The sequence below is a fragment of the Falco cherrug genome, chromosome 8 (assembly GCF_023634085.1).
Source record: "Falco cherrug isolate bFalChe1 chromosome 8, bFalChe1.pri, whole genome shotgun sequence".
Lineage (NCBI taxonomy): Eukaryota > Metazoa > Chordata > Aves > Falconiformes > Falconidae > Falco > Falco cherrug.
The window spans coordinates 22,178,368-22,199,657 of NC_073704.1; the positions used below are offsets into that span (position 1 = coordinate 22,178,368).

Sequence of the window (21,290 nt, forward strand, 5' to 3'; positions counted from 1 at the left end):
TACCTCAGCACCCTGTAATTGGCTGTTTATCCTTTGCCTTGCCGTGGGATGCGCTTTGTCCCAGTTGGTTTGTGCATGCCTTGCGGGCGCAGCCAGGGGAGGAATGGGGCTGGGGGCTGGCAGTGGCCACCCCACGTGTAGCTTGGCGGTGCTGGGTGAGAGCTGGGGGCACTGTTGTGTCTGGTCTGGGGGGGCAGGCTGCAACTGGGCAGCTAATTATTACTCCGTGTTGGAGTAGGAGTAAATTAAAAGGTACCATAAATGTGCATCTACCAGTGAAACAGTTGATGACCTGCAACACTGAGATGGGGTGGCTGTGGAGCAGGACCCACAGGGGTTCAGTTCAGAGCATTACTGTTAGATTACATATGTTAACATATGCTTCTTGAAATGTTGCACCAGTGTTGACTCATCCACCTGCATAGTAGTTAGCTGGTTAGCTTTCTTTTTCAGGCAAAGAAATGAACGTTCATGGAAGCTTGTTTTCACAGATCTGTAAAAGAAGTGGGAATATATAATTGGATGAAGATCGTGTGCCACCTGCTATACGCCTCCCCAGAGGTTGGGGAAAAGGTGTTGGGGTATGAGTAGCAACTGACAAAGTGCTCATCTGCTGTATTGGTTGGGGCTGCCAGGAGGTATCTAAGTAAAGAAGAATGTAATACTTTAATTGAATCAGTCAGCAGTATTGTACCAAGATAAAGCTGTAACAGTTGTTGCTCACTTGCAGTCTGATGCAGAAACATGCCAGTGCTTCACTGAGCTTCCTTGGTTCAGTGAGACCGTGAATTCACGCAGCAGCATTATTTATTGCAACTGTATTCTTTTTTTTAGGTACTTTTGCTGCTGCTGCTAAGGTATTGTGAATAAATACAATGTGAGCAAAATGAGTTCAGGTCAATGACCTGAAAGAAAAGGTAGCTAAAACTTTAGCGTCTGTTAACATGAGGTTTGTAAGCAGTTTATTCTTGCAGCTGTATACAGGTAAAAAAAAGGCAAAAATATACAGTAGGTTGCAGCAGATGTGTGTGCAAATGATAGAGTAGATGCCAAATGTAATAGGAATTTGCTTCCTGAATACTATATTCACACCCTCCCTTGAATACCAAGGGAAAAGAGAAAACCAGGAACTATTCATTTATTCATGTTTACATGAAAAGCATTTAGGAGATGGGTACAGTTCTCATATGGATGATACGACTTGCCCCAAAGCAGTTGTGGTGCTCCTGTTAGAAAGATGTTGCTGGACAATACCCTGGGCCTGTTGCTGACTGGAGCACCTGGCTGGGTTTGAAGGAAGAGATCTCTAGTTAATGAGGTGAAGCTGGAACAGGTGAGCTACCATATAGCTGTCTCTTAAGGCCAGGAAAACAGGGCTTAATTAGAGGGTTCTAAAAATACAATCATCTGGAGCGATGATTATATGTCACCACTTGCAGCTGGGCACTTGCAGGCTCTCTGGGCTGATGAATGTCAACATTGGTGGAGCCACCCTGACGGTGTGCTGAAAGCAGCTCTGTGCGGTCGACCAAGATGAAAGTCAGCTGATGAAACGCAGTTCTGTATTTGTCACTTTCAAAGTGTTAAAAAGGATGAATATAAACACAGAATTTAGCTCAGCACAAAACCAGGTCTGGCAAATAATTGGTTTGTGCATGTGTAAAGGAGTGGGAGAGGAGGATCACTTCCAGCTTTTTACGTCCTGGGACACCAGCGTGGGCTTCAGGCTGGGGAGGCTGCCTCCCACTCTGGCAACATATGCTTTTCATGCCAAGAGAACAGGAGCGCATGACTTTTTCTTCTGACAAGTGCTGACCTCGTATATTCCCACTGACACATACAGGGAGTTGCATTCAAGCTGCAATGCAGCTAGCTAGTTGTGATAAATATTTTTGCTTTCCAGAAATATTGTCCTACGTGCTACCACAATTTCATTTCTAGACCTCCCAGCCTCAGAGCACACTTCTGCTTTGTGCATGGAGGTGGAAGGGGGAGAGGGGAAATAAGCCAAGAAACATAATTTAATTTTCTCTCCTCCACATTCTCGCCTGAGATGAAGATGAATGTGTGCCTTTTCAGCCAGCTTGGTCTAATTTAAAATCTCCAATTTGGGGGCTTCCAGAGCAGTCCTATAAAATTTAATTGTGGGGCATCCCTTCTGAATGTTTTTAAACAGCTTTATTCCTCTGAGAGGGAATGCTGCGTGCAGCTTTTAAATGGTGTGTCTCCCCCTCACGCTTCCCTTAATCAGAGATTTGTTTTCCTTTTCACCACCTACCTCTGCATAATGATGTTGGATGGTGAGATTGGCCTGTGCCTGAAATCAGTTAGCTCTGATGATGACTCTGACGCAGACCTAAAACACTGCTAATTGAGTGCATTGAAAATGCTGATTTTTGTGTAGCAGGGAGCAGAAAATGTTGTCTCAGTCCCTATCTTGTTTTTTTCAAAGCAGCAAAAAAATACGAGACCTTGTTGATAATGAACAGCAGTTGGTATTTTTTTTTTCCTCTGGATCAATTGTGATATAACTGTATTCAGTCAATTGCTGTGGGTTTTTCCACCACATCAAGTGGGCAGCCTTTCCACCCTCTTGCAATGTACTTGTGCATGTGCATGCACTAAGAATGCTAATAGCTTTAAAATGAGGGGGTGGAAGAGCAGCAGGAGCCTACATCTTTGAGTTCCTTGTGCATGTGCTCTGCTAATGAGCTGATGGAGCAGCTGGATTTACTCACACCATGAAAACTCCAACAAAGTCTGGTTTACTTGTGTTTTATTACACAGTGGTCTAACTGATGAAATACCCAGGTATATTAGTTGAGCACTGTGACATTTCAGTTATTCATTTTCCCTCAATGACTAAGAGTAACATTATAGCGCACATAAAATGTGGTTTTATAGTGGCTTTATGATTATTAGATTGATGCTTGTCAAGCTGCTTGCGTAGTCATTGTAATCTGAGGTGTTGAACCAAACTCAGTAGCTGTGAAGTTGTCTGCTCCTAATAATGTTCAGAATATGGGCAGTGGTGAATCAACAAGGGACTTGGAAGAGTGTGTGGTAAGAAGAAGAAATATTTAATTTTCACTGCATAAACTGATAGGGAGGCAATCTTGTCTTTCTCAGGACATGAATATTTTGCCATCTAATTTTCAAATGTCAATTTGAAACATTATGCTCGTTTATTGTCTCAGTAGGATGTAGAAAAACATCTATGCAAGTGGATGCCTTTATATAGAGGAACCGCTATTAGAAATAGAATTGGAGTAGTGCGAAAATACATGCTTCCCCCCCCGGTACAAATTTTAAGAATTAATGAAAACCAGCTATTTTTCAAATATGGAACATTTAGAATATTTTTTTTATTCTTATTTCTGGAAAGTAACTAAATGGTTATTAGATCTTTTTCATCCATGTAATAATTCAGGTTTATTAAAGAAATATGCTGCTCATGCATAAAAGTGCTGAGGTTCTTTAGATTTATTTTGAGCAAAAGTCTTTTTGTTTACTATGCACCTGTTTCCTTTGAGACATCTCGAAATGTGAAGGAATTTAAGGTTATTTTGGTAACACAACTGTCTTCATGTACAGGTAGTGTGTGTGGCTGTCATCAACAGGCAGATGAACCAGAAGAACCAGAGTGTGTCCAGTGGTTTCAGGGAGGTGGACTCTACTATTCATGTCATATAAAACCCACATCAATAGACAAAAAGATTGTATCTCCCAGTAGCAAAACTTCTGTGTTCTGAAAGATGGACTGTGTAGTGCTAGACTGGAAAGCCTCTGTAAGGGCAAGGCCTGTGTTTCTGCCTTTATCTCTGTTTTTGAAAGCCTGGAATTGATTTTATGAAGTATTCTGATATTGGGGTGGGGGGAAAGTGGAAGGCAAAAAAAAAATAAAAAATGCTGAAGCTGATGTATTTTGACGTTAGAGCCTGTACCTCTTAAGTTTCATAATGTGAAGGGCAAAAATTTTTGAAGACTGTTACCAGGAAAGCTCCTTATGTCTCTAACAGTTATTATTCTGTCCAATACATCAAGGAAGGTTGAGAGACCCAAATATGCCATTACGTTAACCTGTTGGTATTTGTATTGTTAAGGTTGCTGGAAGTTTGGTTGTTTTGTTCTGGCAAATGAGTATCTTTTGCTAAATCCCTGCATTGTGCTCGTACTCTATTATTGACCAAGAAAGAACAAAGTGTTAAATTAAGGAATTTTATACTTATCAAATGGTCAGCAAACACAAGCTTGTTTGGAACCAGGGAGGCGTGCATGACAATGCTCCCTCTTCTCCCAGGCTTCCCCGTGGTTTAACCAGTCCTTTTGGCCAGTGTTCCCTTCCCACCCGGTCTGGTGGGACAAGGTTCCCGTGCGATGGCGCAGCAGGGCATCGCACCCTTGCAGCGAGCTGTGCCAGCCGTGCCAGCGGGCCTGAGCATGCCCAGCCAAGAAGTTAGCAGTGCTCTCTGCTCCTGTAAAGAGTACCTTCTTGAAAGTAAACTTTCTGTGCCTGTTTTTGCAATAGAGGTAAAGGATTTTGTACTTAGACCAAGAAATATATTTGATGGTTTTCTAGGTTGCTTTGATCACAGTTTTTAGTATAAGCTAAAAGCTTTATCTTTCTAACAGTGCAAGATGGGCAATTTGTGAAATCAAATAAAATTCCTAACCATTTTTTCTTAGGTCTGAGGAAAAGTGTTTGTGAAGTGAGTGATCACATTGAGGAATAGCGCAATAGATACATGATTGGGGTTGTTAAACCTGGAACTGTTTCGAGTATCTCAGAGAATCAGCTGAGAATCCTGTTGAATTCAAGATCTCTTCTTCTTTTTTTTCTTATTAGAGCATCTCTGATTAAAACAAACTTTAACTTACTGGAGCATTTACTCTATATTATGAGAAATAGGAAGAGGGTAGAGAAAAACACCTTAAATTAGAACAGAAAATCTAGAGGGAAGGACCATTATTGAAATCTCGGCCCCATGAATTAATAATACTCCACAATGGCTTCAGTGGGACTAAAATTTCACTCCCTATCTGTGTTGATTATGAGCTCCTCAGTTTACTCCTGGGGCTATAAAATGGAAAAGGATCCAATCATGATTAAAGAGTAGGTGTGATTTGAATGGAAGGTGATTACTAAAATCTCCCTGAAGTTTTCCACCCTGCTTGTGCTGCAAGCTTTTCCTATTTATAATAGCATAGCAGAGCCATCCAAGCAGAAAATGACACCAGAGAGAAAGAGTTTTCTGATTGTTTCTGATTAGGTTCAGTGCTAACCTTGTAAATCTGTTTGTCAGGCAGGGCATAGTCTAGTCATCCATAAACCTGATGCTTCACAGAAGATTGAAAGGGTGAGGAAACTCATGCACTTGTGTGTTGCTTGATACATTTTTTAATTTTTTTTTCTCCGAATAGATCTTCACAAAGATAAATCTAGACTCTTGGATGAGAGCTATTAAGCTACAATTTAGCATTATATAAATTACTATACTTGTTTAAAACTACTGTGTGTTCACAGATTTGTGTGTATTGTATAACAGTACCTCCTTGTTGGATTTGTAAGGCCAACAAAGGTCTGTGTCTCCGAGGTCTGTCCCATTTGAAGGAACCGTAGCTTGTGTCGGTGGAAATCAAAGCAGGGCTGTGTTTAAGCAAATGAGTGAGTGTTACTCCTTCCACTCCCCTCCCCCCCTTTTTTTTGGTCATTATCTTCATATTCTGTTGTCAGCATAGTCAAGCAGGGTGTTTTTCATAGGCAGATATTTTAATTTTTAGTAAAGTAATTGCAGATAATGTCTTATAGTAAGGCTATATGTATTTTAATCCAGAGATGACTGGAGCTGTTACATTTGCCTATGCCCTATAAATTGCTTTAGGCAACATAAGAGTTTATGCTAAGAGTAACAGTACTGAAGTAAATTTGATATTCTTCCTCACTCCTGGTATAAGCCAAAGGCCTAAAAATACCTTTTGGAAGAGTACTCCAGTGACCTTGTAGCAAATCAAATTGATGTGAGTTTAAATTGAAGACAGCTGTTGGATGCAAAAAAATTACAACAAAGTGAATTAAACATTCAGTTTTAGTCCAGGAAAGTAAACAGATTTGCTTTCCAATTTACGGTGTGTTAGATGTATGTTTTAGTGCTACAGAAAAGTGAGAGTGTTTACTTGCTGTGAAATTGGCATGCTGAAAATGTGTGGTAGTGTTTTGGTTTAACAAGGGTTATATTTTGAGGTAATGGAACATGCATATAATATATTCTCAAATTCAGTTGAGTAAAAAAAAAGAAAGAGTTCTTTAGCTTCAGATAAAATTTTGACTGGTTAATAACTGCAAAAAGCTTGTTTTGTTACATATGCCAAGTTTCCATGGGGCTACCACTTACCAAATAGACCTTTTTATGTATGTATTTATGCTAATTGTTCCGAGGATTACACTTGGCAGTAGAGGGAAAGGAAAATAAATTTTTTTTGCGAACTGTAAGGTTCACAACTGTTTTATATAAATATACATGTGTGTGTACATATAAAAATTGGGAATGAAAAATAACACTTAGGAGAGCTTAACAGTTATTGATGTGATTTTTGGAAAAATCAAATGCCACTAGTAAAATTAAATGGGTATGTGAAGTAACAGCATTTTGTTTGTTTAAGAAATTGCTACCATGTGCTTTCTAGGTAGGAAGCAAGAGCATCATATAAACAAAGAAGAGCAGCACAGAAGCATGCACACACCTCCAGGATTAAATACTTTATCAGGAATTCTGTCCTCATCTTGAATTTTTTGTAGTCATGTAGCTGAGCCAAATACCTATTTTTTTTGCTTAAATGCACTGTTAGGACTGACTTTATTGGAAGGCATGTTAGAGTAAGTTGTGGGAAGAATGCAGAGTGCATACTTCTCCTCTTGAAAATACTGCTTTTTGTCATCATGTGGGTCCTAATATGATTAAAAGTGCAGTTTCACAAATATGTACTTCAGGAACTTTTAAGATAAATCTGTTGCCAGTTGTCTGATGATTTCCAGGCAGCTGCAGATCCCACAGATGATGTTGCCTCACCCGCTGTGAATTACTGCTTAAAGCAAATGCATGTCTTGGCATTACAGCAAACTGAGAATAAATTTGTGGGCTGGAGACGGTGGTGTACCTGAAATTTCAGAACTCATGTTTTTATAAAACTTTATTATCTAACATAGGCTTCAAAGATACAAGTAATTTTGTCACCTGTAGTATATCACTTCCACTAAAATTTCTGCAGCTCCCAAGTTTTTTGTGTCCAGTCCTTACATGTGAGGCTGCCTTGCTCTTTCTGTGCAGAATTTTTTCACCTATGGGTAGTGATGTTGGTTTTGCTTCCTTACATAGAATGGGTTTGGGTTGGAAGGGACTTTTAAAAGGCTATCTAGTCCAACACCCCTGCAATGAGCAAGAGCATAGAATCATAGGATAGTTTGGGTTGGAACCAAAAGGACCTTTAAAGGTCATGTAGTGTAATGCCCAGTCTTTGACTAGATCAGGTTTTCTTGCTTTCAAACAGTAGCATGATTAGTAAAAGTTAAAACCTGGGAAAGGACAGTACTGTTTGCTGTAATCTCTCCTCGTGAGAAGTCACCCATCCTCACAGCCCATGTCAAGGAACAACAAAATACTTCTCATTTCATTTCTGTATTTCATGTGCATGCTGCCAGCCAGTATGTGCATGCAAATACAACCTCCCAGGTGCAAGTTTTTCCATTTTTCTTTAAGAATATTTGCATTACACTTAAGCATTTTTTCCTTAAACAAAATGCAGTCTTGCTGAAATTGTGATGCATAAAAAAAGTAATAAACTGTTAGGTACTTTTGAAATGAAGGGCATGGAAAAGAAGAGGATGTAATATGATTGATGATCAGAGCTGGAAAGGGAAAACATGGGCAGGTGGTAGTATTAACACTGACAGTCCATATGGTTTTTAGTTTACTTACTGATGTGGCTGTCCCAGCATTCAAATGTAATGCAATATACTCCTTTGAAGTGGTATTTCTCTTGGGTTTAGTAGAAGATAAAAGTGCAAGCTTGTTATCAATGACATTTCCAGCACAGCAGTTTCAAAAACATAAAAAAAATTGAAAACATTTCATCATCTAAAATGTCCAGGAAGGAGATGATCTATCACAAATGAGACAACTTTGTCTGTTAAGGGTTCACTTGCCTTAGAGCCTAGAAATCCTAAAAGGTAATGTTTGCGGGCACCATGATTTATAGCCAAGGTGAAGTGTGCTGTTCCCCCGTGAAAGCTTTGCACCAAAGGGTAAGCAAGGATCCTGCAAGGTTTTTGCCTGGCTGTGCTAGAAAGCAACCAGTCCTGGGGCTCATGGGAGTCTTCAGGATGTAGAATCTGTAGGATGTCAATGGGTTGGGGTATACTTCATTTGTGTTCTTTAGTAGCCATGCTATGAGGGTAGTTCTTTCTTTTAGAGGTGGGAAGGACCTGCCAGCCTCGTCAGTCAGAACAGACTCTCCTTGCTAATCCCTACTTTCCTAATATCGCAACCAGGGAGCTTAATAACCATTCTTGCCCATACAAATTTTTTCTTTTTTTTTTTATCATCTAATTGGGGCATAGTACTCTGGGGTACTAAGTGAGCGAGACGGTTTTTCTACTTGTCTTACGTAGTCTTATTATCGCATGTATAGGTTTTGTGTGTAGTTTATTTTCATAGAGTTGATGCTTCTTGGGCATAAAGGTTTTTGTTACAGGATGTCCCTGGAGTTCAAGACAAGAAGCAACATCTGGAGCTTAGATCTTAAAATGAATAGAGTAGAGGTGTAGGTATTTCATAGGCTGATACATGTTCAGATTAACCCGTGGACCTTCTTCCATGTAACTCGTGTAGCAAATGACTTTGCCCTAAACAAGCACAGCAGCTACCTCAGGTGCAGACTGATGTAGGGTATTTTTGGGGGGAAAGCAAGGGTAATCAGTTTACGTTTACTTAGTCTGATCATTCTTCTAAGCATATGGATGGATATATTGTCTACATGATATTCCTGACATTAACCTATCCTTGAGGTGCAAACACACAAACATAGAGTTGTTTAGGTTGCAAAAGACCTTTAAGGTCATCAAGTCCAACTGTTAACGAAGCACTGTCAAGCCCACCACTAGACCATGTCCTTAAGTGCCACATCTACACATCTTTTAAATACCTCCAGGGATAGTGACTCCACGACCTCCCTGGGCAGCCTGTTCCAATGTTCGACAACCCTTTTGGTAAAGAAATTTTTCCTAATATCTAATCTAAGTATCGTGTGTCCTGTCTGCCTGTCGGGCCTGTCTTGGGGAAGGCACGGTATGATTCCAGTAGTCAAGCTCGCTCTTGTGCTCCCTGATACTCCTCAACCTACTCACGTGCTCCTGGAGCTCTGCCACTAAGCGGAGGAGTTTCCCTACTCAGGCGTGCTCCCGCAGGAGTGCCCGCTGCTGCCGTGGCCTGGGCGACTGCATGTTCCCACTCGAGCGCTGTCTGGGCAGCTGTGGCAGTTGCGGGTGCAGAGCTTTCAGAGGCTGTGGCTTTCTGCCAGGCAAGTGCCACTGCTCGTTGGCTGAGCTGGCAGCGCGTCGGTGCCCTTCTGCACAAACTGCTGTGCAAACTGCCGCACCAGGCTCCATCTGCCCGCCCTGCTGGCGGCACTCCTGGTCACGCTTGCTCTCCAGTGGCTTCTTTTATATGCATGGGGGGCTCAGCTGACATTTCTCCTGGCCCTACCCAGGTCCCACCAGCTGCTGTCAGTGAGCTGTGGGCTCCTGGCAGCTCCCTTGGCTCCTCCAGAGGTTCCCCCAGTTTGGGAAACACCCCGAGCACCACTGACCGTCCTGCCAGTAGCGGAGCAGCTCACCTCTGCGACTGAGATACACTGCAGCATCCGTGCTGTTAGGCACACTTCTGTCTTGTGTGAATGGTGGGGTTTTTTGATCTCATTTCTGTATTGATAAAACAAATAGCCGATAACTATTTTGTCAAATACTGGTTTGCAAGGCTCAGTTTGTTTTCCTATAAACACTACATGTTCAAAACCCCTTTTAAAGGAATCTGTGAACCATAGTGTAATTTATTGCACCTAATTAACAAAAGCCAATACTTTTACAAGTAATTAAGTCACTTTAAAAATGTTACACGACTCGCCCATCTGTTTGAAGTAACAGCTAAATTGCAGTATAATCCAAATTAAAATGTATACTTCCATAACCTGTATTTCAAAGTATATGCCAGCACTTGCATTGTGTGCAAGTATGCTCCTCTATTAAAAAATGTAATTTTAATTACATACTGTATATATTCTTCATTCTAGCCCATTAGTTTTATCCCCATGTGTAGAAATGCTGAATCCAAGTACCTAGGCAGTAAATAATACTGGCTTTTAATGACCAATTAAAGCAGCCTATCATCAACCTTGGCATCAGCTGAGTTTGTAATTCAAAGTACAGATATGCTGTAATTGGTAAGAATAAAATGGTGCTCTGGAAGTATTGAGTCAGCCTCATCAGTACAGGTTACCACTCCCCAGAGGCAGCAATACTTTGTTTCATAAACCATCCTGCAACCAAAACTTAATAAAACTGGAAGCTAAATAAGTGGCTCCAAAGTGATGGCAAACATAATACAAAGCTTCAGTATACCTCGATGACTTTATTCTGAATGATCTGGACCTTTTTGTGGCCTTTGTCAGGGGAGATGGTGTCCTGTATAAAGAAAGTTTATTAACAAGACACTTATAAAAATAGCATGGTTATGTTGACACCTGCCATGTCTATAGCTACTCTAGCCCTGTAAACCTGCTGCTTGTTCCAGATGCTAGCAAAAGTTAATTTTCTGCTTTGAATGTGGTAATATAAGACAAGCTGTCCTGTCTGGTGAAACTAATCCAATAACGCAGTCCTCGATACCTCAAAAACAGGAACAGAGTAAAGTATTGCTGTGCTCAGCCTGAAATAGATTTGGTGCTGGATGTCTGACTATTAGAAAGGTACGCAGAAAGTGGAGGCAACATAGGGAGCAGAAGCAGATAAAAAGATTAAAACATTGAAATTATGGAATAAGATATACTTGATTAAGGGGAAATTAAAATGTGAAAAAATGCTGGTTTGAATTCTGATTAACTATTCAAGGTTATGAGCAGAAAGGTAGAAGAAATACGGAAAAAGAAACATAAAGAAAATGTGGGATAGTGAGATCTGTTAAAGATGAAAGATGATGGGACCTGCTTTTTCCATATACCTAAAACTAGACCGGGCAATACCAAAGAAAAGGTTCTTGAAGGAACTGCTTCAAGGGCTTCTTGTTTTCTAAAACTGACTAAATTCATTTTGCCAGGTATTGGACAGCACAGGACTGTAAACCCTTCAGGTAGGGACCATCTCTTCATAAAACCCTGTGTTCTTATTTTTGTAGGTGGTTTGAATGGATATGTTAGATGGGAGGATGCTGGGCTATGTAAAAGCACATTAGGAAAATGAAGTGATGGAAACAACAGGGAAATGTACCAGACTGAAGCAGATTAAAAGTGCAGACGGATTGAATGAGGCTAAAGAGACTTGTAAATCAAGTAAAAAGCTGAAGTGGGGGAAAGAGAGGAAGTAGAAGGATGTGGTGGAAAGTCAGGCTGTCCATCCTATCTTATGGTAATGGGTTTTATGCTGGGACTGACAAACGACGTGCAAGTCTGTTTTGTAAGAAACTAATAATGGAAAGAAGTAAACAGTCCCGCAAGGAGAGGAAAGAACAGCAGCAAAGCAAGCAGGTGACAGTTTTCCAGGGCTTGCTGGTTGAACGAGGGGAGATAAGGAAGAGGAATGTGTTGAGGGCTAAGCCACAGCTGAAGGACCTACCAATGGCTGGAGCCTGCTGTTTGAGACGGGGCAGCTGTGGTGATGGCAAGGGTACTTGAGTGTGGAGGGGGAGCTCTCTGGATGCTTGACCTACACTAAATGAAGAGCTAGCTGAGAATGGGGGAAAGGGAGGGGGTTTATTGTGGCTTTAAGGTAAGAGACTAGAGCCAGAAAGGGTCCACACCAAAAGCTTTGAGTGTAGTGACTGCTCTGATGAATGGAGGGGAGGAACTGCAGGGATACCAGCAAGTCCTGATGCCTTGAAACTTGAAAAGACCATCTATACTTGTCTCATTATCAAGGGGGAAGAAAATTATCGTAAATTAGATTGTTGGGATTTGTCCTGGTTTCAGATGGGATAGAGTTAATTATTTTGTTAGTGGCTGGTGCAGTGCTGTGTTTTGGATTTAGTATGAGAATAGCATTGATAATACACAGATGTTTTCAGTTGTTGCTGAGTAGGGCTTACTCTAAGTCAAGGACTTTTCAAGTTTCCATGCTCAGCCAGTGAGCAGGTGCACAAGGGGGGGGGGGGGGGGGAGCAGGGCCAGGACAGCTGACACGAACTAGCCAGAGGGATATTCCATATCACAGAACATCATGCTCAGTATATAAACAGGGGGGTGTTGGCCAGGAGAGGCCAATTGCAGCTCGGGGACTGGCTGGGCATCAGTCAGTGGGTGGCTTGGATTTCATTCCTCTTGCTCCCTTTCCTCTTCATTACAGTTATTATTGTTATTATTTTATTTTTAATTTATTTCAATTATTAAACTGTTCTTATCTCAGCCCACAGGTTTTACCTTTTTCCGATTCTCCTCCCCATCCCATCAGGCAGGGGCAGAGAGTGAGCAAGTGGCTGGATGGCACCTAGTTGTTGGGTGGTGTTAAAACCACAGCAGGATTCTTCCACATGAATGAAGTTTAGGGAGGGCATCATTGTATCACCATTTTTTTCTCCAATGCAATGACTGCAAAAAGAAAAGCTGTGTAGGGAATGAAAAAGGAGTGATTGCAAGGAGGAGGTATGGCCCTGTGGGGCTTTTGCTCTCGCCAATGGCATGTATTTATTAGTGTTGCCAAACAGACTTTTTATGAGCAGGGTGTCACGTTTCTGAACTGGCAGAGAGCCAGGTAATAGATAACTCAACACAGAGCCCTCTCCTGTCAAGAGTTAGTGCTATATGCCTGCTTTCATTGCACAGGTTACAAACCCATAGGTCTCATGTTCTACTTTGTCTTCATAAGGAGTAGGCTTAATGGGAAACTGGAGAGTTTGCTACTTGCTATGTCTGCCTGCTTGCATTTGATAAGAGGTGAAGTTTCTGGTGAGTGAAGTACTGCCTGGAATACAGTGTTCTTCCCCAGAAACTTTGATGATATCCCAGTTGATTTCACTGTGAGTAGGAGTAGGACCCGAGCTGGACACAGAGAATGAAATTCAGCCCTTCGTAAACAGGCATAAATCCCATTGAAACTCATGGGGCTTGTGACTTGGTTCAAATCTGATTTGCCTCACACAGCTCAATCCAAATGCAGTCTGTAGTACAGCAGATAATGGAGACCACTGTTTTACTTCATTGTCCTTGAATTTGTATGAGGATAAGATCTGATCGGTAATGGATAAGTGTTGAAACTTCTTGCAATAGAAGATTATTTTGAGGAGGGATTTTAATGAAGTTGAATAAATCATAAATTTTTTTAGAACATTTCAAAATGTTTTATCCATTTCTGCTCTTGCTACACTTTGGCACAGCTTTTCTTTTAAGTTGTTCCTATAAATGTCTTATGCTAAGCAAGAATCAATGTGTGATGTGAGCATGATGCACTTAGAGTTCAACAGTTGGTGTATCAAGGTGGATGAGTCCAGGCACTGGTTGTGGCTTATTTCACTTATGTGGCCGCTATCTTTATTGCCAAAAGTGAATGGATATCGTGCTAAATAATTTTGTACTCTGGGCCTGCTAGCACTTTGCTAATGATACTGTAGGGAGCTCTCTACTTCCCTCTTGCTTTTGTTGCTGTCTTATGGTGTCTGAGAGGTCTGCTTTGTTTTTGAGGAAAGAGGTCATGCTAGAATATAGGCCAGAGAAAGGAACTCCTAAAGGAAAAAGGGACATAGGGTTTGGAATTATTCTTGATAGTTTTGACTTATCTGCAGATATGGTAGGTGTTAACCTGCACACCTCAAGTTCAGGATATTTGCTTCCCCTAAATAAAAGTTGTGTGCATTACAAAACCATTGCACATAATTCTGCACAGCTTGATATGTAACACTGCCTTTGCAGAATAAATGCTCAAGGATAAATCTTGCATGACGAATAAATCACCTTTCAGTCTCCTTAGCTCTTTCAGGTGAGGCAGAAGGATAATGTAGAGTCAGCTAACTCGCAGACCGAGCAGAAAAATGGATCTTTTTTCCTACGTTAGGCATGTCATCAGAGGAGATACTTGAGACAATTCTATTACAGGTGCAGCTGAATCAATAAGGCATATTCATTTTTTTCCCAGATGACTCGTCTTCTATTTCATAAATTCCTATTTTTAACAAGAGAAAAGTAAGCAGATATTATGCAGTACAATGTTTCATGTCATATGGATCTCCTTTTCTGGCATGTTGCTGCTTAAATAGGGCAGCTTCAGCAGTTTTAAGAAAGTTTTGTTACTACTGTTTTCACTTAGGGCAGTGCAAATTTCTTTGAAAATCTATGACAATCAATTAAGTAAATGAGAAAATAGAATGCTTGTAATTAAGATAATCAAGCTACATGAAATCCATCCTACTAGTGCTAATATCTCTATATCTCCAAGCTGTGTGTTAATTAAACACGATGTAAGTGTTGCAATTAGACTTGGGCTGCTATGGTGAAAATGAGAGACAAATGGAAATGTTTGGAGGGGTTTTTACTGTATGTGAAACTCTTAGTTGTTTTAAAGCATCTTGTTACGATTTGTAAGGTTACTGCATTGCTGCAGACACTCCCGGGATGCCTGAGGACTCTGTCGCAGGCTTCAGCTGCTTCTGAAACAGGTGACCCAAAGAAAATACACTTTGGTTGCAAAAGCTACGTATCTTCTCAGGAGCGCGTGTTATTTTCCTCTCAATTTCATGAATGAACTTGCATTACTGAGCTCTGAAACCAGTGGTCAAAGAGGTTAGGTATTTCATTCTACATAGGAAATGGCAAAGGGGAGAATGGGAAGAGGGGAATTATGCTGACTAGTTCTTACAATAGAAGGGACTCTGTCCTGCTTTTTTGTCCTTCCGTGTTTTTATTTTGATGTGAAGACCCTAAGGTTGCCCAGGCCTTCCTACCAGACAAACAGCATCTTGATATTGGGAGGCAAACACTACATGAGACTAACTGGATAATCTGGGTGTGTCCAGACTGTGCTGCTTCATTTATTTCCTGATGCTTTCAGGGGGCCTGGGGAAGAAAAAGTAGCCTTTTCTGTCAGGGTCAGTGTGTGGCTCTAATGGGCCAGGGGAGGTCCCCTTCCCTCTGTATGAGCACCATCCTGGCGGTCACACAGCAGCTTCAATGTGAGTTTATTGTGGTTTTATGAGATGTGGGTTTTGCGACATCCGTGCTTTCTCTTTTTCTACTGTGTGTACCTTTTGATGGCCACAAACATAAGCATTAAGGTACCATGGAGGCAGCGGAAGGATCGTGTTGCAGGGCCAAAAAAGTCAAACCGATTTGCCACCTTAGAACTGCCAGACTTTGGTCTCGTTAGCTGGGGGTACCAAAGCAGCTGAATAGGGCAAAGCAGACGATGAACCCACCTGCTAGTTTGCCAGATACTGCCATGGCTCTTTTAAGTCTTTGGTGTCACATCAGCTAGAACACTTGATCAGTGTGGACACCAGCAGCTTGATGAAGTTGTTGCACAAATAATGAATAAAAGTAATTTTTTGTTTTTTCCAATTATTTTTTTAAATCTGCTTTTTCAGCTCAATATTCTTCGTTATAACAAAAAGCCTATTCACTGGTATTGTGTTTTCAGATAATACCATTTACATTTCTAGAAAGAAGTGAAGAAGAAAACTTACAGGACACTTTCAATTTTTGACTTGATTTTGTTCTTAATTTTTTTATTATTTGACATAGATACAAAAAAATAGTATCTTGATTAGCAGCTTTGCCGGCAATCCCACAAAACTGTAAATAATACTTTAATCTAAAAGAATGCACTCCTACAGACACTATAGATAAAACAATATATACAATTTAGACAAATAAATACATAAGTACAGCCAGTCATATATAATGATACACCTAAATTTCGGTTACTGTTGACAAGCTTTTCTAGTTAATTACACTCTTCATTTACAAATTGCCATCTACATTATAAAGACCAAAAAAAGAAGTCTCAATAAAGAATTGAAATTGAAACTTAATATTAGGAAAGATGGAAAATGAACCTTGAGACTTCTGTTTAAATACTCTCACAGTTTTAGAAAAAAAATGCTTTTGTGAGAAACACCTCCTAAAGAGAGTTGTTTCCCGCCTAGCTTCTTTGCTGAATGTGCTTTGTTCACGTTTTGGAATAAAAATGTGATTATAGTCACAGTTTTGAAGTGACTAGAAGCCAGCATGTTTTAACCAAGTTGTCGTTTGTCCCATGCCCAGTGAAGCAAAATGAACTTAAGTAACATAAGTATTTCTTTTGATTAAAGGAAGCCTAATGCGAACACTTGTTTGTTAGCAGTACCCCATGTGGCACAAATACTACTGAGTGGAAGGGACAGTAAGCTGTTCCTGTGAATAGATGTATTGCTCCCTTTCTAGCTCCAGGTTGCAATACTGCAATTTCTGAGCAGAGAGAAAGTAATAAATCTGTTGTGTAAGTGTAACAAGCTAGTGAAGTCTAGCATCAGAAAACTAATAGAAGTAGAAAATTAGGCTTTTGTTGTGTTCTTTTAAATTCACTTGACAATAAAAGAAAAAAAAATGTTGTACATTCGAAAGTTAGGGCACACATGCTTAAGGCTCTTGAAACACTGGACAAATATAATGTCTAACTCAGCTCCATGCATAACAGAATACTACGTAGCAAGCAGACTCTACACATATATACAGCTGAATACAGAAGAAAATGCTTTAGAAATATGTACATCAGTTTCAAGATGAACATTTACATGTCTGTCGAAGATCTATCTATTTATAAAAGGTAGGAAATACATTTTTCAGATACTATTTTCAAGGTGTACCTTCCAATCATTAATGCAGTCTGCTTGTACTGGGAGAATTCAAGGTTACCATGCTACTCAAGCCCTGAGTATCTGGATTGGGAGCCCTGCTGCCCTCTTGGTTACTAGCCAAAGGCCACAGAAGCATCAGCAGAAGTAGTAAGGCCACCAAATCCATTCGGTTGTGGATTCAGAAACGCCAAATTACCACACAGTGCAGAGGGATAGCAGAAATGACTGCAGCCTGTGGGTTGAAATTATTACAGAGTGTGTTCCCGGTAGGATCGCACCCATGCTGTCTGATTTACCCAAGGGCTGAGGATGAATTCCACCCTTGTTTCCCTTCCTAAAAAAAGCATATTCTGGAGCTTGGGTAGGAAAGCTGACCTTCACCCAATCAGCGTGTGCATGTGTGTTATATTCATCAATGCAATTAGTTGGACCTTGTTTAGCTGGAGTTCTGAGTTTGACAGGAAGCAAAGGCAACTTTAACAAGGATTAGGCCAACAAGGAAAGGATAATTCTTAATTATGCTGCAAGAGTATAAAATCACCGATTTTCATTTTTGAAGGGTGCACAAGCTCCTGTTGATGAGCAGTAACTCCTGGGCTGTCTGTTGTGTAGCTTCACCTTTAGATCTGAAGTAGATTTGAGACAACTACTGCTTGTGGCTTGAAGGCCATGTATACTTTACCTTACTTAGTAGTTCCTTTCAAAACGGTAGTGCTGCATCTGTGAATAAGGCTAACAATTTGTCATGAAACTGCAGACCTTTTTGGGGTAGCATCTTCATTCCCCCGTTGCTGTTGTAAAGTGCTATGTACACCTATGGCAAAATCAAGTCAGCGTTTTCCTTTAAATCCTTATTCAGTTAATTTCTGACAACTTTATAGACATCCTGAATAATGTACAGACTTAACAGTTTTTCATGTTACACGTAACACCAGCTGAAATGAATAAGACTTTTGTGTGTGCTGTGGACAGTGTGAGTAATCTACAGCTAATAATATATTTGGTGAGTCTTGTATCTTTGTAACTTGCCTATGAATTCTTCATTCCAAGTTATTTGCTGAGCAATGTGATATTTTAGCTCTTTGTTAGAAGGCGGTGCTGAATAGTGATGGCTTGAATTATTGAAGAATTTCCCAGGAAATAATTTTCATGACATTTCATAACATTCATATTCAAAACACATAAGCACATTATGAAACAAATAAAATATTGTGTATTTGATTTCTGTCGCATGCTCTGGGGATCTCTTGAGCAGGAGCTCAGTGACTATTGACTCTGATGAGTAACTTGGGAGCTGCAGATTTGTAACAAAGGCTTGAATTTGTTTTTCTTTAAAAGGTGATTCTTAAAAGCCCTCTATTTGCTGTGAAAGTTGCATGTAACTGTTATGTACTCTGTTGCCTAATGAACAGAAAATTGATTGCATTCTTTTATTGGACAAAATTCTACTTTTCTACACCATTACAAATTTAGTAAAATCTCATTCATGTATGTATTGTAGCAAGAAGTAAAGCTTACCCTTAAAAAGCTGCTTTTGTGTTACTCTTTTTAGGTAAATAGTGCACTGACTGATGCTGAAGAAATATTCTGCTTATTAACACTTTTATCATTCAATATAATTATATTTTGCTATGCAAGACACTTAATGAAGAGTTCCACTGACACTCATGAGAAACATTGCACTTGCTTTGAAATTAAAAGATAGTCATACTTTTCTCATGTATTTTAAAGATAGATTTTCATACAACTCCCCTATCTTATTTCTCTTAGAGATTTGACTTCATTTAAGAATTGTGTTAGATCTTTCAGGGGTTATTTTAGGCAGTGGAAAGAAATGTGGGGTATCTTCTAAAATAATTTAATGGTATACCATTTGGTGGATAAAAATATACTTCAGTGTGTGGGTTTGATTCTAAGGCCTATGAGACTTTGATGTTCTTACCTGTCTAAATTCTACTATTATACCATCAGTAAGCTGTTTGGGAATTGCACACGTTGTACTATAAAATATACATGTCAAGATAAGAGTATAAGGTCAGTGCAAATATATACTGCTCAATTTATTAACAAAGCTCTAAATAGAGGTGGTTGTAGGGTGTCAAAAAAGGAATAAACATGTGTTTGTAATTCTTCATTTCTTCGGGCCTGAGTCTTATCTCAGACTGGGGCATGAACTGTTAAGCAGCTCATAGTAGTTTATTACTGTCCTTTTACTTACAAATGCAGGAGCTGGTATGTTGATAAGAGGATAACACACAAAATCTGAGAGTTGAGTCTAGATCCTTTTGGTTGGTGTAATGTCCTTACGAAAAGACCTTGAAGTCTGTAAACCAGTAGTCAAAATGAGAATGAAAAATCAGTCATTAAAAAAATCCTCTCACAGTTGATATCCCACAGTTTAAACTGTAAATCAGCAGATCACTTTGTCAAAAAATAACCAGACTAAACCAAGATTTAAAAAAAGGTATTTACATTTGTAAAAATCTTAACATCTAAGATGTTTCTTGCTGGACATGTCATTCCAAATTCTGTGCATTTCTTCTGGTGTTATCTGGTGCACTGTGATCACCCTGCGGTACCTACACAAACTGTAAGCCATTTTCCAGTGGTTGAAGCCACTGTTTTGGAAGGGGTGAATGCCCAGCTTCCGAAGACAGAGTCCAACGTACACGTCTTCAAGATGAAGAAGTCTGGTATGAAGGGAGGTTTTGTAAATCAGTTCTGCTACATCAGCTGAAAAAATGTAGCCAGTGCCTGAACAGAAGGGTGGGTAATTGCTGTCAGGATACAAATCTCTCGGCATGTACCACTTACTGCGAACATCTCTTATTGGTCCTCCGTTTATAACATATCCAGTGAAGTACCTTCTCCTTGGCTTGGTGTTAGGTTTGAGCAGCTTATAAATAAGATTATCCATATTTACAAAAATATCACTGTCTGTCTTCATAACGTACTTTGCTTTTGAACAAAACGTTGCTACCCACCTCATCCCCATCAACGTTTTCAGAGTGAGGTTATGATAAGAGTCAATAAAATCCTCCACAATAATGTCGTGAAAAATTTGGCTTTCTTGCTCTACCATCTGATTTAACACAGGATCTGCATTTTTTCCGAGAAGAAATAACGTGGCGATTTTAATTCCTTTAAAGTTGTTTTCATCTCCCCATGTTTCTCGAATGGCTTGCCTTGCATCGAACTCTTTGTGAGTTGTGCTGATAAGAATGACCAAGAAAGGGACGCTCTTCTCACATTTGTTTGGTTCATTGATAAGAAAGTCAAAGGAATGTGGATTTATAGGTCGAGTTCTTATGTTGCCAAAGGAAACGTTTTTTCTGGCTATGGATATGCTACTGAGCTGTCTGTGGCCAGTGTAGGAAGAAGTAGGACGAGTTATACTTAAGTACCAAAGAGCGCTTGCCCAACAAACTACTGTCAAAAGGTATAAGCATGAGACCTTTGAAGCCATTGTTCCTCTAGCTCTTCTATTCCATGTGATGAATAAATAGCCTTCGTACCATGAATGCACCTATGTCCCAGAGAGGCAGCATATTATTGAGACTTGAAAGTTCGATATAGAAAAGTAATTCTGTAATCATTCATGGATCTCAAATAGGACCTATTAACCCTGATGATACTTAGCTTTTCTTCTTTTACTAGCAGCGGCTTCCATTTCTTGGAATTTTCTGTTATTTCTGAAAAATATGAAGACAAATTTTCCATTGCTAAAAGCCTAGGGCAAAAAACCCGAGCTCAAATATGACTGGCCATTAATGAGCTAAGTGTCTTAATGCATTTCTTGGATATCCTTTTTTTTTCTCATGAGGTACCACAATGTAGGATAGTCTACTAGAATATAGCAGTATAACTGAATGCTTTTATGATTGATAATTTCTCAAAGATGATAATATATTACAAAAGTTAAGAGTGGATAGCATGTTGACTATTTAGGTAATCTTAAAGGTCTATGACAATAATTTTCTGATTTCTAGCATTTTCTTGCTTCTTACCATTTTTTTTCTGGATAACCTCTTAAAATATGGCATGGAATATTTTAAAATTATTAAAAGAATGAAAAAATATACTTTTATCTTAGGATTATTAACATCAGTGGCACCTATGCATATGAATACTTAGAGATCTCATTTGGTCTAAACTTTGTTAATGTCTGTCCTGCTAATGAGCATGCTTTGGTGGAAAATAGACAGAATG

At 39.8% G+C, this 21,290-nt stretch overlaps 1 protein-coding gene across 2 annotated transcripts in view; it reads right to left on the reverse strand.

Annotated features, from left to right (window-relative positions):
• Positions 1 to 15,957: 15,957 nt before the first annotated feature.
• Positions 15,958 to 21,290, reverse strand: part of B3GALT1 (beta-1,3-galactosyltransferase 1) — a 210,950-nt gene continuing 205,617 nt past the window's right edge. For both annotated transcript variants that reach the window (XM_055719379.1, XM_005442871.3), the window contains one exon: positions 15,958 to 20,773. In XM_055719379.1, coding sequence (XP_055575354.1) covers positions 19,567 to 20,547 — 981 coding nt within the window. In that variant the 5' untranslated portion in view covers positions 20,548 to 20,773 and the 3' untranslated portion in view covers positions 15,958 to 19,566. The remainder of the gene's footprint in view (positions 20,774 to 21,290) is intronic.